At 42.1% G+C, this 16,170-nt stretch overlaps 1 protein-coding gene across 1 annotated transcript; it reads right to left on the reverse strand.

The window, feature by feature from the left end:
* Window positions 1-8,643: 8,643 nt before the first annotated feature.
* LOC102718047 (dof zinc finger protein 5) lies at window positions 8,644-9,740 on the reverse strand. The gene has a single exon (XM_040528416.1). The coding sequence runs from the start codon at window positions 9,615-9,617 to the stop codon at window positions 8,994-8,996; it is 624 nt and encodes a 207-aa protein (XP_040384350.1). The 5' UTR covers window positions 9,618-9,740; the 3' UTR covers window positions 8,644-8,993.
* Window positions 9,741-16,170: the final 6,430 nt, after the last annotated feature.

Below are 16,170 nucleotides of genomic sequence, written 5' to 3' on the forward strand. Positions count from 1 at the left end.
AGCTCTATATTAGTTCTTGGTGTATATTAGTTCTTGGTGGTACAAGAGATTTTAGAGCTATCATTTAGCTCACCTTGGTCTAATAGACTTGTACAGTTGTACTCCCGTAAAGTTTGTGCTGTGAACCAGAACTTACTGTTTCTGATTTTCTACTCCCTGTCTTACCCAAGCCATTTTCTCTTTTGAGATTGTGTCTTACCTAAACTATATTTTTGTATTGGGCTGTACTACTAACTTGTACCAGATCGTATGACCAACTAGCTGGCCCATTTTTAAAAGAAAATAAAAGTAGCTGGCCCATTAGGATATCCTCTTATATTTTCACATAACAGGATATATGATGGTTGCTATAAGAAACAGGATACATACTAGTAGTAAAAAATATGGAAGTATTGGAGTGGTTCTTGTTACCTAGGGGCTTTTTAGGAAAATTTCTGCGTTGCTAGATTCTAAAAGAGTTCTATCTGATATACAACGGTTAGTTTCTGGTTCGCTAGATACAAATATATTTGTGTACATTAGGTTTTAAAAGTAGAATTTTGATTTAATATATAACTATTGGCTTGTAATTGTCATTGATATAATTGTATTTTGTATATAATAAATTATAAAATTAGAACGGAATTTTATATATAACTTTTAACTCATGTATACATACCATCTCTCTCTCTTTGTGTGTAAATGTATATGTGTATGTGTTTATACACGCGGATAATCAGTATATATGGTTTTCTCTAAATAATGGCGTGTCTATGATAACAAGACATGATCAAACTACATCCAATTAGTGATATGGTAATTTATAGTCCTTATGGTGCGAATGTGATGACTTATATGTAAGTAGTTCACTGTAGAACTACATTTTGGTGCAAGGTAGAATTACTAACAGTTTGATTGCCAAAGGTCACGTAGTCTGTTGGTTGCAGTAACCTAAGTAGCACTATAAGATTCTGAGTTCAAATCTCCATAACAGTGAATTTGTTCAAATTAGAGCAATCCTAATGCAAGTCATGAGTCATGATTTCTCTATTATTTACGTCATGAAATAACTGTAACGGATATTACTCTTATAATATTCAACCACGTGAAATTCATATTTAAATTTAATATTACTTATCTTTCATTATTTGGTCCCAGAAATTCAACATACTTATAATATACTACCTCCATCTCACAACCAATTTATTTTTAGCTTTCGTTAGTTGTCCTAGAAAGACTTAAGTTCTTGAGCAAGTGGAGTTTGGTAAGTGATAGATAAATATATTGAATTTTGAAAAATATATTGAAAAATGTATTAGGATTTCAAAAAGTGAAGGGTAATCTATCATTGTAACTTTATATTAATTAGGTTAAAATAATATATTTTGGGATCTAAAGACATTCCAAACCCAAGGAGTAACAACTAGTTGTCTCCGCATGAGAGACGACACACCTTTTAACTTAGTGTGATCTTAACCGAGTCCAAGAAACAAGTTCACATGATGATTACATCTTACACAAATTGTATTAACTACTTGATACATCCTTGAGAGACGGGAGTTTCGCAGAGCCTCGTAAGAATACAATCCCCACAACCGCATTAGGTTTACTGATTTCTATGATTTCAATAATTACAATGGTTTTAGAAAAAGAATATACTCAATTAAAAAAATTAACTACCACAGCGACTAAAAACATTTCTAATATCGTCTTAATTTATGGAGTACTAAATAACCTATAAACTTATATTTCGAAACTAGAGGAAGCTGTACACAGACCGGTGTGTTTCCGGTATTTTGACAGCTGTGTTTTTCTCGTTTGACAAGTGGCTGGTAATACCGCTTTTTATGCTTTTCAGCTTTTAGATGTCAGATGTCTGATCCGAGCAAGAAGCAGCTGACATCATCTTGTACAGTACTCAAACCCGGCCAACAAGCACATTTAGAGCATCCAACAGCTCATTTAAAACTTTGTTTAGTTTCTAAATTTTTTTCAAAATATCCCATCGAATTTTTGGATACCTAAATAAAACATTAAACATAGATGAACCAAAAAAACAATTGCACAGTTATGGAAGAAATCTTGAGACGAATCTTTTAAGCCTAATTAGCCCATGATTAACCATAAGTGCTACAGTAACCAACATGTGCTAATGATGGATTAATTAGGCTCAAAAGATTCGTCTCGCGGTTTCTCGGCTAGCCGTGAAATTTGTCTTTTCATTCGTGTCCAAAAACCCTTCCGACATTCGGTCAAACATTTGATGTGATATTTCTCCTAAAAATTTTCTCAATCTAAACACCACCTAAATTTGGTCATCCATATCTTTATTTGGATGATCATCTAAAACACTTTCATTCTTCATATTCCTTTGTACTCCAACAGATCATCTATATATAGCATCGAGAGAACATCTAAATATAGAGTTTCTCTCTCCTAATATGGATGACATCCAAAAATAGATGATGAGATAGATGTTCTGCCGAAGCTCAATTTTTACTCTTCATCCTCTATTTCTAAGATGGAGGATGAGATGAATTAGCTGTTGGGACGCTCTTTCTAGTACTTTTACAGTACACTTACCTTGCCAACGTGTACAGTTTTCACTCAAACGTGTTTGGCTTGCTGAACATATGTACCACCATTCTCTTGATACCTATAGTTAGATTTGACTGTACAAACTGAGAAGAATACTCAAACAATCCTACCTTCAAACCTAAGCTTGATTTGGCCAAACAATAATTATCGTGTGAAAAGATGCTCACTTCCTTGTCATATTGACAGTGGCACCTTTGACAGTTGCAAGCTGATGGACAAATAAGAATGAAAAAGTAGAAACTTTTCGTGTAGACATGATAAGCCAGCATCATTTTTTCCATTTCTTCTGATGCTTATAGTCTAAAATTTAATTAAATTTTGGATTTTCTTTATTATAGTTTATTTTTCAGCCTTATATATTATATTGCTAAAAACACTTATATAAAAATATTATTCATAAATTATTTTTTTATTTGTAAATATATTGTTTAGCTTTTTTTCACTGGAGAGACCAAACAATCACCGCTAATCCACTGTGTGCTGGGGTATCTTTTCGAAGAAACGTACTGGGGTTATCCAATTCAGCTTTAGTCCATGTTTTTGTCCTTTTTCTTTTCAGGAAAAAAGCTGGAATACTGCCGGTTGAAGGAAAGCAAAACTTTCCGGGCCATTTATATCTTCTCGTACAAAAAGTCAAAATCACGTTCCAACAGAAGGTACCGGATTGGTACTGTGCACAGCTGCTACTGTAGCTCGTAGCAATCACTTCACTCTTGGTTAAATTACCATGGAGCAGTACAATTCCTACAAATATTGGTGTGGCACAACGGTAGGTTTCATCCTTTGAATGAACTACTAGTTTCACCTCACATCATGCTTAATTAGTTGCGAAGGAACAAAAATCAAATGATACTACTTGACGTGCATCCCGGGTGTCAAAACATCATTAGCTCGGCACAACAATAGCTACTTTGATGCCTACATGTATCCGCTTTTCTGGGCCAGGCTCCCTCTAATAGCCGCCTTAATTACATGTGAAGGCAACCTCCTGCATGGCCCCCTCCTCGCATTGATTAAGCAGTAATGATCCCTTTAGTTCCTCGTAGTCGTGGGAGCATCAGATTGTCCGAGTTAACAACCAGAGAGCAAGCAGCAAGCCAAAGCCATCCGCATCGGTCACGTACCCATCCATCGTTCGTTCCATCCCGACGTGTGGTTATCCGGAGGGAGCCCAAAACCGGCGCGCGTGTTCGTACGTAGCATGTGAGGCTGCGCGAACCGCAGGTCGTTTTTAGACGGGCGCGGCGCTGTGTTTGTGTTTGTGTTTGTGTTTGTGTTTGTTCGGTTGTTCTGGTCCTTTTCCGCGGTATTATCGTTGCCGAGAAAACGAAGGGGCTGAAAGGACACATGTATGCCGCCGTGAGGTTTACCATCGGGAAGGTCTATCGATTGGTAACTACTCGCTCAAAATATGAAGGTCTATTTTACCATCGGGCCTCACTCTTGTTTATTTCAAAATAATTTTATCTTTATGTAGTTATTATATAGAAATTTATGAAGGTAGAAAGCACATCGAGGTTATTTTAGTTTTTTGTTTTTTTATTCATTAGTAGGTGAAAATATGTTTATGTAAGGATGGTGAGAGTAACTTGGTATGATAATTTTGTCCACATGCACCGTATCCAACCTAATGGTTATAGTCGTGGGGCGCACTTGTTCGAGACCCAGGGGTGAACCTTGTTAGAGATATGGATACATACGGTTAGAGATAATAGAGTCCAACATAAACTCTAGAGATAAAGATAAAATACTAGAGAGATACGATAGAATATTTATCTTGTACTCTAAGTTTCTATCTTTTATGTACTCTATAAATACACCCACGATGATTAGTATAATATACAACAGAATACAACAGATCATATAGATTTTACTCTCATCCAATATTTTTCACATGGTATCAAAGTCTAGATCTAGATACAGTTGACGATTTTGAGTCAGCACCGGCACGCCGCGGCTACTCGCCGCCGGCGAGCCCATCCAACAGAAAGCCGAAAAGGAAGAATGGCCGCCGCTGCCGCCGCGTTGTCCTCCGCCGCATGGAAGAGATGGATCCGTCCGAAGCCATCAAGAGCTTCTTCGCCGACCCACCCAAGTACTAGACGACGAGGAGGAGACGTACGTACATGCCGTCGTCGCCGCTGGATTGGTTGGCTCAGTGTGCATGTATTTTCCTTTTCAATTAGCTATCTAACCTCAGAGATAATCTATAGATTAGATTATTTTTTTAATAATTAGCATGAGATCAATTTCTCTTTAGCCAGTCAATATCATCTATAGATTAGATTAGATTAGATTCTTTCGCCTACGAAATTCTCTAAATTCTAGCGGCAGAAGCAGAAGTGCGGCGACATCGATCAACCAATAAGCAAGCACTGCATCAAGCATCCGACGTCTTCACCGAATCTCTACATCCGTCATCAACATGCATTGAAGTAACATCGTTAATGGTCTACAGCAATATGGGAACAACACGACGCCGCTTCGTCCACAACGATGGACATTCATCTCGCGTTCTCTGATAGAAATCTCTACAAGACGCTTCATCGACGACGGCATCGACCGTGTCATCTACAACGGGCAAAGACTACATCAACCTAGCATCACTATGGTGGTGACCTCCTACACGACGTACGGAGTACAACCAAAAATTGGTGACCCGAAGTCAACGACGTTCTCTGACATCTGCAAGATGACCCAAGGGCATACTCTGACATATGCAAAGACGCTTTCAATGGCATCCTCTGACATCTGCAAGGTGCCTCATCTATGATCGCAGCTCCGTCTTCATTTTTTTTTCGCCTTCGGCTAGATGCGGCTACATCAACTACCATGTCTACACCGACCATGGCTACCACATGATCGATTACCTCGACAGACATTACAACAAATCATTCTCGGCAACTCCAGTCAAAAGCATCTGTGTCATCGTTATCGTCCATGACACTCCCGCTATGACTGCGGGAGGGAATAGAGGAGAGAGACAAGGGACGACATAAAAGGGGACGCAGTCACCAAGGTGGAGGACCAAGACGGCACAGAAGGGGACGCAGTCACCGAGGTGGAGGATTATCCATCAGAGATGCAATTGATGATGAAGAAACAAAGAAGAAAAGATAGTGAAACACAAGATTTCAAATCCAGTCGCAATCGTTCGCTTCGCTCCTGTTACGACTAAGGGAGAATGTTAGAGATATGGATACATACGGTTAGAGATAACAGAATCCAACATAAACTCTAGAGATAAAGATAAAATCCTAGAGGGATAGGATAGAATATTTATCTTGTACTCTAAGTTTCTATCTCCTGTGTACCCTATAAATACACCCACGAGGGTTAGTACAATATACAACAGAATACAACAGATCATAGATTTCTCTACCATCAAATATTTTTCACAAACCTATGTTCATCCTCCTGGGGTCCTTGGACCCCGGGTAAATTATCTGATTCTTACTAAATTATATCATATTAATTGGTGTACAAGTACAAAAATTAGATAATTAATATGTATTGGACCTCCGATTATTTCTGTTCTAGGTTTGTCACTGTTGAGACCTACAAATCTAGTGATCGTAATATAGTTTTGTATTTTATCCATAGTTAACTTGTAGCCAACCGGATGTATATGCGGGTGTCGGTTTTGATATATCTATCATACCTTTTTCAATAGACCATAAAAGTATTGAGCTTTGATGAAATTATGTTGCTTGATAATAATTTGTGTTGATTTTTTGAAACATCACTGTTTTTTTATAACTTATGAATTGTATTATTCTTTTGTTCAATTATTTATCTATTTTAACTCATGTAAAATATAGTGAGGACTCGTGAAGTATACACATGCCCATTGGGCATGGATATGGGCATAGGATTTACCCACCAACCCTATCAAGCATAAAATGGATAGACAATGGCAGATATCGGATCAGAAATCTATTTGTTCTATCCATTATGACCCGCTCCGTATTGCTATTCGTAGGAGCAGCTACCATTACGGTAGCACACTAGCAATGCCCATACGGGAAGGTGGTGATCAGCGCTTGCTATCCGTTTCGCCTACTTTTTGTGCAGATTCCTTACCGGGGGCTGGGCCGGGGGACGAAACTGCACGTCATGCCGGCGGCCGGTGCACTTTGCGGGCGGGATAGCTTTCGCCGGCCGGCGCTGACGTTACAACGAAACAACTATTGCTGCAGATAAGCACTCCGTATCTGTACTGACGACTTGGACCATATGCATCGCCTAGCTCTTCTTTGGTACGTGCAGTGGGGGGGAAAGAGATTTGCAATCAGAAGCTAGAACCGCTGGTACGGCAAGTTCGACGTGTCGTTGCACGACCTCGCAGCTACGGGCACATCATGGGCTTAACTCCGTTTTAAGAAGAAGCACATCACGGTTTAATTAGCCGCTCTTATGAAATGGAAAGCACAGAGGTTAGCTAGGTATACACACGTCGCCCAGCAGTGGACCGGCTCGTCCGTCCGGCCCAGCAGCGAGAAAAGGTCCCGGCGCCGCAGTCCGCGTCCGTCCCAACTCCCAACCATGCGAGACGAGCAGTGAAATCTGCGCAAAAGGCCAGCAGCGCTTTCGTGCGCGCCTACATAAAGTAACTTTGCGAGTATTTAAAGCCGGGGGAGGAAAGAAGGGGGACTGTTCAAAAGGATCCCCGGGCTTGACCCTGACAAGTTGACGGTTGGAATATTTATCTCCTGGCCCTTTTGGAAAAGCTTCCATTATGGCTCTTTTGCTGTGCATTGATGGCCAGTAAGTCACCAGTCAGGTGCCTGTCCCCATGCCGTCCAGCTCTCTTGATGTTGCGAGCGAAACTTCCCAAAAGGAAGAGGTGAAAAAGTGCCATGCCGGTTTACCGAAACGTGAATGTAGGAACACCCCACTTTTGACCCATCCACTGTGCAGTCAAAACCGAGAAAGATTAGGAAAAAAAATAGCAGCAATGAGCATGGTAATAAACCACCAACAACTTGGCATGCTCCAATAAAAAAGATCGAAAATCCTTTGCACGAACAAGCAAGCAACCAAGCAAAAGGATAGCAGCAGCGAAAACCAAGTCTTGGTGTTTGACCTCAGCAGCAGAAAAAGTAAATCGTATCCGTGGCGTTTAGGGGTTGATCAGATGCGGCTAGACTTTTTAGCCCTATGTCACATCGGATGTTTGGACACTAATTTGAAGTATTAAATATAGACTAATAAAAAAACTAACTTCATAAATGAGTGGTAATCCGCGAGACGAATTTTTTAAGGTTAATTAATCTATAATTAGAGCATGTTTATTGTAGCATCGCATAGGCTAATCATGGATTAATTAGACACAATAGATTCGTCTCGTGAATTAGTCCAAGATTATGGGTGAATTTTATTAATAGTCTGTGTTTACTATTTATAATAACTGTTTAAATATTCGATGGGACAAGGGACTAAAGTTTAGCCCCTCGTCCCAAACACCCCCTAGGCCCCATTTAGATTCCAACTAACGCGTTTGATCGGATAGCGGAAGGAGTTTTTGGACATGAATAAAAAACGAATTTCACGTCTCGCCTGGAAACCACGTGACGAATCTTTTGAGTATAATTAATCCGTTATTCGCATATGTAGGTTACTGTAGCACTTATGACTAATCATGTATATGCTTAAAATATTCGTCTCACGATTTTTCCTATAATTGTATAATTAATTTTTATTTTCATCGATATTCAATACTCTATTTAAATGTCCAAAGATTTAATGTGATGTTTTTAGAAAACTTTTTAGAAACTAAAGCATGCTTACCTACTCTACTCTAACGTGCAGCTCGACTGATACACGTATCACCAGAAAGAACAAAAATTCACTGAGCAAATTTTAGCGTCACCGTTTCGATCGTTCGATCTCGCTCGCACGCCACCAGTTCCCAGGAAAGACGAGGACACAAAACTCTCGCGCGGTGACTTGCGAGATCCGAATAAGGACAAGCATGGGGCCGCGTCGCCTTCCGCCGAGCCGAGACAGCGTATGGCAGCGCGGTGGCATAGGCAATAGCATAGTCACACACGTTGGACGGACAGATTTTCCACGGAGTTTGCAACTTGCCTCCGCAACCTCATCACTTCCACTGCTGACATTACACCCGCAACCTTAAGAAAACAACAAAAGGAGGAGAAGAGGAAGACACAAACTCTAGCAGTAGTTATGGAGAGAGAAGCTGCGTGCATGCTATGATGGTGTACTCTAGCAAGAGTAGAAAAGAAACAGAGAGAAAAGCCCATTCGACATCTCCATCTCCATCCCATGTGTTTGTGTAAGTCTCACGTACAAGCAAGCATGCTAGCCTCCGCAACTCAGCTGCAGGCAGCAGCAAGTCAAAGGGACCCGGGCTAGTTCATGTCCAAGCCGGTTCGACTGGATGCGTGGCGGGATCAAAACGGGCGGTCCGGGGTGACCGGCCACCGATCGGTGTAGACCGGTGACGGGGAGGTGGGGGACGAGGGGTTGGGGAAGCCGAGGACGAAGCCGGCGCCCGCGCGGTGGTGGTGGTGGTGATGGTGGGCGGCGGCGATGGGGCCGAGGGGACGGTTCTTGCGGCGGCCGGCGCCGACGGGGACGTTGCGGAGCGCGCCGCCGGCCGTCCAGTAGCGGTGGCAGGCCTTGCAGAAGTGGCGCGGCTGGTTGACGTTGTAGTTGTTGAAGTAGCAGAACTTGGTGTCCCGGCTCCGGCAGCGCGGGCACGGCAGCGGCGCCGCGGCGGCCGCACGTGCCTCCGCCGAGTCCTGCAACCGCCGCTGCGTGGGCTGCCCCGCTGCCTCCCCGGCCCCCTGACGATCCTCCTCGTCGCGGTCCGCGGCCTCCCGCTTGATCGCAGCACGCTGGGACGCGGCCGGGACGCGCTCCTCCTCCTCCTCCTCCGGTTCGGTCTTCTCCCGCGCGACGACGAAGCCCTGCGCCTTGTCCTGCGTCGTCTCGGTAACGCCGCACTGCGTGATGACCTTGCCGAACAGCTTGAACCCGCCGGCCGCCGGGGCCATCTCGACGTGGGACAGCATCGGAACGCGCCTGCCTGCGGACCAAGAACCAGAGCGAGCGAGCGAGGAGAGGAGAGGAAGGTAGGTAGGCAGGCAGGCCGGCGACGCGAGCGAGAGCCGGGAGAGGCAGGGGGAATGAACGAGAGGGGGTGCGAGGGCCGGGGTCGCTGCTACTTAAATGCCATCAGGCTGATAGCCATAGGCGGCCACACGCAGTAGGAGGGAGTAGAAAGACCGGAGAGATGGGTTCGGGGGGCAGAGCGGAAAAAGCGCAAAAACGTTGCACGCTGACTAGCACAGTGCCCGGAGGAATAGGAAGGGAGGGGAGTTCGTTCTAGTTCCGTTTCGTCCCGCGCGCGGGGAGGAGTACTTTACACCGGTGCGATGCGAAAGAGGTGGGGAGGGGGAGGACGGCCGGGTGCGAGCTGGTTTGTTCGCGGGGACGGATGATTTGGTTTGCATGTGGGGATTGTGATTCGAGGGGAATCTGCGGGGTTTTTATAAAGCGAGCCGCGCTGCCGCTGGCTGGTGCGTCGCGGGCCGGGTGGTGTGCGCGCGCGCGGGCGGGGGGCTTTGGGTGGTGGACCTGGTAACTTCTGTTGCGGAAAAGCGAAGGGATGGGGCACGCCCTCCGATTCGGGTGTGTGGCTGGCGACTGCCTGCCTCGATCTTCTACGCCATGGATGTGTGTGTATTCCGCGGCCTTACGCTTTGTGCTACATCCAAAGTGGTGTTGCGCAGTCGCAGTGGTATCTACTACTCTCTCCGTCCAAAAAAACGAATTCTCTGATTTCCGTGTCCAACATTTGATCATCTATCTTATTTAAAAAATTTTTAGGAAATTATAAAAATTTAATGTATTAATGATTTATCATCTAATAAAAACAAAAATATCAATCGCAAATTTTTTTGCATAAGACAGAGAGTTAAAAATTGAAGGTAAAAAGTGAAAAATTGATTTATTTTAGGACGGAAGGAGTACGCGGCAACAAGCAGTTTTTCAGACACATGCATGTTCAAAATGATTGCACAGGAGAGAAAAATAACGGACGTTACTAGTAGAGCAAGTTCAATGGGGTAGTCAACTACTGGCTTCAATTCATCTATAGCCAATCTAATAGCTAATTTATGATAGTTACATACAAAACCTATACTACTGTGTCACACCTATCATACATACATAGTGTCTTGAAGTCTATGCTGCAGCTGGCTACAAATCTGTAGTTCACTGCTCTTCTCTCTCCTCTCTTATCTCATTAAAATATTTTACAACTAGCTTATAGCCTGCTATTATTCCTGCTCGTAGTAAGGTCGAAGAAGAAACACAACAATCTGTATTTGACCATTATATTTTTCTGACCTATCATTTGCACTTATTGGAAAAGTTATGACCAACTATTGAAAGGAAAATAAACATATCATTTTCATTCACGTTCCTTAGTATTTTTCTTATTTACGCCGTCATACGGACGCCGCGTTCGGAGTTGCCCATACCATTTGGGCTAATCAACGCATATAAAAGTCATAAATATAGATTTTAAAGAAGCTACATAAATATATTCTTTATATCTATAAAACTATTTTGTTGTAAAAGCACTTTAAAATACGAATCAAAAATATAGTTTCTATAAAATAAACATGCCTTTTAATTTGACTAACATTGATTGAAATCTATAATGCTCGACTACTTGTTGTAATCAATTACTTATGTTGTTTTATGTTATAAGATTATTTCGTTATATTTATATTTATTAGTATTTATATGAATATAAGTCCATATCAGTCTTACACGGTGAATTTATTGTTAAAAGAGTCAAAGAAATTACTAAGGGAAATATTCCTGATCTATGACCAGATAAACGAACTGCAGTTTTTTTCAAATAAGCGAAGTGAACTGCACTTTTTGGGCTGCTCTAAGCTTGCAGTGATCATGCAAAAGGCAGCCAGTGATCATACAAATACAGAGAAACATGCAGAAAAGGTACCGAAAAAGGTGCTTTCGAGAAAGTCTTGTTCTGGGAAAGAAAGGACTTCAGTAAAGAAGTCTCAACTAAATGGCAACTTCAATCGGCACTTTTAGTCGAAAAGTGGCGGAGCATAGATTCTCTACACTTCTACAGCAGGCACCACACATGGCTGCCTCTTCCATTTGGTAACTGTGAGAGCCAAGCTAGCTACGTACAGCTAAATGATCAGCAGACCATGAAAAAGTTGAGAGTCAAAATCATTACTACCTCCGTCCTAAAATAGTTGAGAGTCAAAATCATTACTACCTCCATCCTAAAATAAGATCATTTTTCAGTTTTTTGATACAATATTTAGACTCTTCCTCTTATTTAAATTTCTTTTATGATTAATATTTTTATTCTTACTAAATGATAAAACATAAATAGTATATAAATTTTTTAAATAAGATAAATGGTTAAACGTTGGACATGAAAAAATGAAAATAAAGTTATTATGTAACGGAGTTAGCTCACGTACTATACAGCGCTAGCACATGCATTTTATCTACTCTTAATAGTCCATATATAGAAACTGCCCGAGATCCCCCAAAGAATTATAATTGACAGATCATGTCACAGTGTCACGCATTAAAATACTTTTCGAAATAGTAATAAACATGTTACATGTAGTAGTACTAGTATTTTGAATGTGCAAGTGTGATCTACTAGCTAGTAGGAAACTGCAGATGGTCGGCGCCACAGGACTGGACGATTGGTGGCCATCCCGTCCAGGAGATGATCATGAGCAGTACGCGTTCGAACCGGAATAATTTGCTTGCTTGCTTGCTCGGGAAATCCGAGCTGACGTGGTGTTCACTTTTAGGGCCGGAGTGTCGTCTGTTTAAGTCATTCTTAACCCAAAAAGTCTCACATACTAAGAGCAAGTTTAATAGGATAGTTAATTGCTAGCTCCAGTTTATTTATAATCAATCTAATAGTTAATTTATACAATAGCTACCTATAAACCATTAATATATGGTCTCACATGTCATATACACATTTTATCTTGAAACCCGTGTTGTAGCTCCCCTCTTATCTCTTTAAAGTATGTTTATAACTAGTTTATAGCCTCGTATTTTACCTGCTCTAATCTCAGTCCACAAGGGCTTAAAAAAATCTCAGTCCACAAGATCGGTATTGTAGTTTTAATTGAGCTCTTTTGACTATTACATCTTATATAAATTGTATAGTTGTTATCTGAGACACTGAGAAAATGGAGCTTCATGAAACATGGTCCGTATAAATTATGATAGCTAGCCACATCACTGTGTTGAACATAGTTTTAAACTACTAATCTGCGGGTAAATAATATTGGTTATAATAAAGCAAAAGAGCAAAGCAGATGGTGGCCTTACTTTCCTTTTCTTTCCCGTTACCTTTTTTCTTTTTCTTTTTCTGTACTGTTCGTCATCCCACTCCCTAGCACATGCCGTTATTTTACACGGAAGTCCATGGATTCCCATCCAACCTTTGGTCTTCTTTAAGCCTTTGTGTGAATGATCTTAATGTGTGTGCATTTTTGGTTTGGGGATTGTCTAGAACTGTTAAGGCTCTAATATAATCCATATATGGATACAAGAGAAGCTCTGATGATTGTTTGTGATTCACTGTATTTTCATATACAAATTGCCAGATATTTTGTGTTCTTGATCCATAAGCTGAGGAGGTAAGTCACTTAAAAGAAGGAAAAGATTGTTGATTATAGTATAAGATATTTTTCTGATAATTTATTTTAAACCTGAAGAATAAGGAAACGTACAGTAGTGATTATTAGCTGACTCTTTTTTTTCACATGAGCAAATATAATGACATAGAGAAAAGAGAACGGAGAAAAGAGAAAAATGGTTGTTGTGTATACCAACGGCTTAGAGTCGACTCTTAATATTTATTTAAGAAAATTCTGTTGTATGAGGTAGATAATAAAACAAAGAAGAGTAATAAAAATATTTTATTGTATTAAGGAAGAAACCATATCTAACTCTAATTTTTTTAATTACACTTATAAAATGAGTCAGTCTTGTGGACATAGATAAGGAGAGTTAATTATAGACTCTATTTTTGAACATGTCCTAATGTATGCATAAAAAAATTTACCGTTGTTAATAAAAAAAAAGGCTATGTACTATCATCATCCTTGAAAAGTTCTAAATACTGAGATCATTCTGTCGAAATTTGGTTTCCTCCATAACCTAAGGCTGATTACATTTTTCCGGCCGCTGGGCCTGAAGTGTCAACGGCGAACCTGACTTGTTTAGTAAGAAACCAACCTGCTAAAAAGAAATAAAAGGCACCTTCCATGCTTTCTAATCAACTGATTACTTTTGGGGTCATAAAACAATCCAAAACAAGAATCTATCCCTTTCTTTATCCCGGAAAGAGATACGCTTTTAGTGCATTTGTACCTTTCTTTTCCTACATAATAGAGTACTAGTACTAGTAGCTTTTGATGAGGACAAAAGTAGGAATTGCTTAGGTTGGAAAAGCCAAACCATGCTGCTCTTTCTTGTTACTAATCCAAAAGCGATGCTTTGCACTTTTGCACTTCGATTATAATATGCGCGAGTCACATTCGCCTCCAATTTTCTTTTTCCAGCACTGGACGGATTCTAGATGGATACAATCACACAACATGACTTCTGAGCACGACCGGGTGTGAAAACTTTTAACAAATCCGCCTCGTGTTATGAGCTCATGATACGTGAGCAGAATCACAGCATGGTTCATTCTCATGTACAGTGGTGTGCTTGTGATAAAAATGGTGAAAGTGAGGCGGACCTACCGACTCTATCCAGGATCAGCTGAACTGATGGTCTCCGATAAAATCCATTACAATAGCTAATATGATATTAAGAATTAAACATTATTTTGATCCCGTTGACCCTGATAAACTAAAGTTTTAGCTTTGCCCCAAATATAAAAGAGGAAGAACTCAGTAAGGCAGCCGTGCCAGCTAAACCCTAACAGTCATGGTGGGCCGGCCCAGAGGCCCATGTCACCAGTGGGACACAAAAGATCAGTATACTGCCGTGCAGATGCATGCCGGTATGCTACGGCTATCAAAAGATCGTTTTTCTCAACTGGTGGCAAGATCTGCTAGCGTAGCGGGAGCAGGCACGAAGCCAATATTTTCTCAAGCCCAGAACTCAAGAGGTGTAATTTTCAGGATTTTGCATGTATCTTCTATGTTTTGAAGCTTTAGAGTGTATTACTTCTGCTCCCTACTGGTTCAAATAATTAAACTAGAAGAGATCACTTACTTTAAAGACGGTTGGAGCAATTTTCAGTGGATATTTAGGCTTTGGGGTTAGGCTACAACCCTAGCTACCCAACTCATGTCCCCGCAAAGGTACTTGTATGTTGTATCAGATTATTGTCATCTCTAGGGTTGAGTTCCAGTCCCTATAGAGTTCATAAGAACATCCACTGATTGAAAAACCGCTCCAAAGAGATTTTGTCATTTTCACGTAAACTGTTGAGAACCAATGGAATTTGAACAATGCTTGTCAAAAATACTGAAATTCAGTTTGTTAATATAATTCGATCAGTTTACCGGGTGATTTCTCAACTTTAGCCAGCTCAAAACCGCAGAATTTCACGAAATTAAATCCGAACTGCATTCGTTGGTTTTGGTGAACCCTTCCGCTTTGGGGTCAGCGGCATTCAGCAGAGAGCCATAACTCGATCGTGCCAGTACGTCCTACCTCAGCAGCTGCCCGCTGCCCCTGATTACTCCACTCCCCCTCCGCACTGTGTTCGCCTTCTGATGCTCCCGGGGCAAGAGAACGTGGGTCGCGTCGCCGGCAATAAATCCGGGGGGGGGGGGGGGGGGGGGGGGGGCTGATGATGCTCTCGGAGGATTGATTGGTGCTTGCTTGCCGGCGATGCGTGGGAGACGCGGGCGCCGGTCCGGTCCCCCTCCCTCCCGCCTCCCTCGCGCTCACATACGTATGCGCACGCGACGGATCAGCGGGGGGCGCACATGCACGGTCGCCACGCGCGCATGGTAAGGCAGAGGGTCCAGCCGGCCGGGTCCTCCGCGCCTGTGTTGCTTGCGCCACGGACGGCCGCAGCAGCGCGAGCGGATCGCGCACATCGGGCAGGCGGCGTCGTCTGCCGCCGTGTCTAGACGGCCATCAATTTTAGGGGTGGGGGGGCGCCTGACAAACCGAGCAGCTGCTGCGCAGCGCAGTCAAGGCAAAAGGCTCGGGCCTCGCGGGCAGGGGCAGTACGTACGTGCGCGAGAATGGATGATTGAATGGTCCTCTCGTGAGGGGTTTGTTCATCAAACAACTGCAGCTACCGTTGGGTCAACTACGATCGATGCTCCTCGCGTTGGTATTGATGGCTGTCTGGTTAGCCGGGATCATGAGTTCCGTCATACCCGGAAGCATAGAGGAGAGGCGCATCCATCCGCGCCTACTTAATCGAACAGGGTGATATTTGTGAAAAAAAAATAAAAGAAGTCGCAGGGAGCACTTTTTCGATAGAAGAATTCGAAAAGAGCACCGAAACATAAAGAGCAAGTATAATAGCTGGCTATAAACTGGCTGTATGTTTATATGGAGGAG

The sequence above is a fragment of the Oryza brachyantha genome, chromosome 1, assembly GCF_000231095.2.
Source record: "Oryza brachyantha chromosome 1, ObraRS2, whole genome shotgun sequence".
In the NCBI taxonomy this organism is placed as follows: domain Eukaryota; kingdom Viridiplantae; phylum Streptophyta; class Magnoliopsida; order Poales; family Poaceae; genus Oryza; species Oryza brachyantha.

Coding starts and splice junctions, on each gene's coding strand:
- LOC102718047 (XM_040528416.1), bottom strand. CDS start 9,617: ATGCTGTCCCACGTCGAGATGGCCCCGGCGGCCGGCGGGTTCAAGCTG.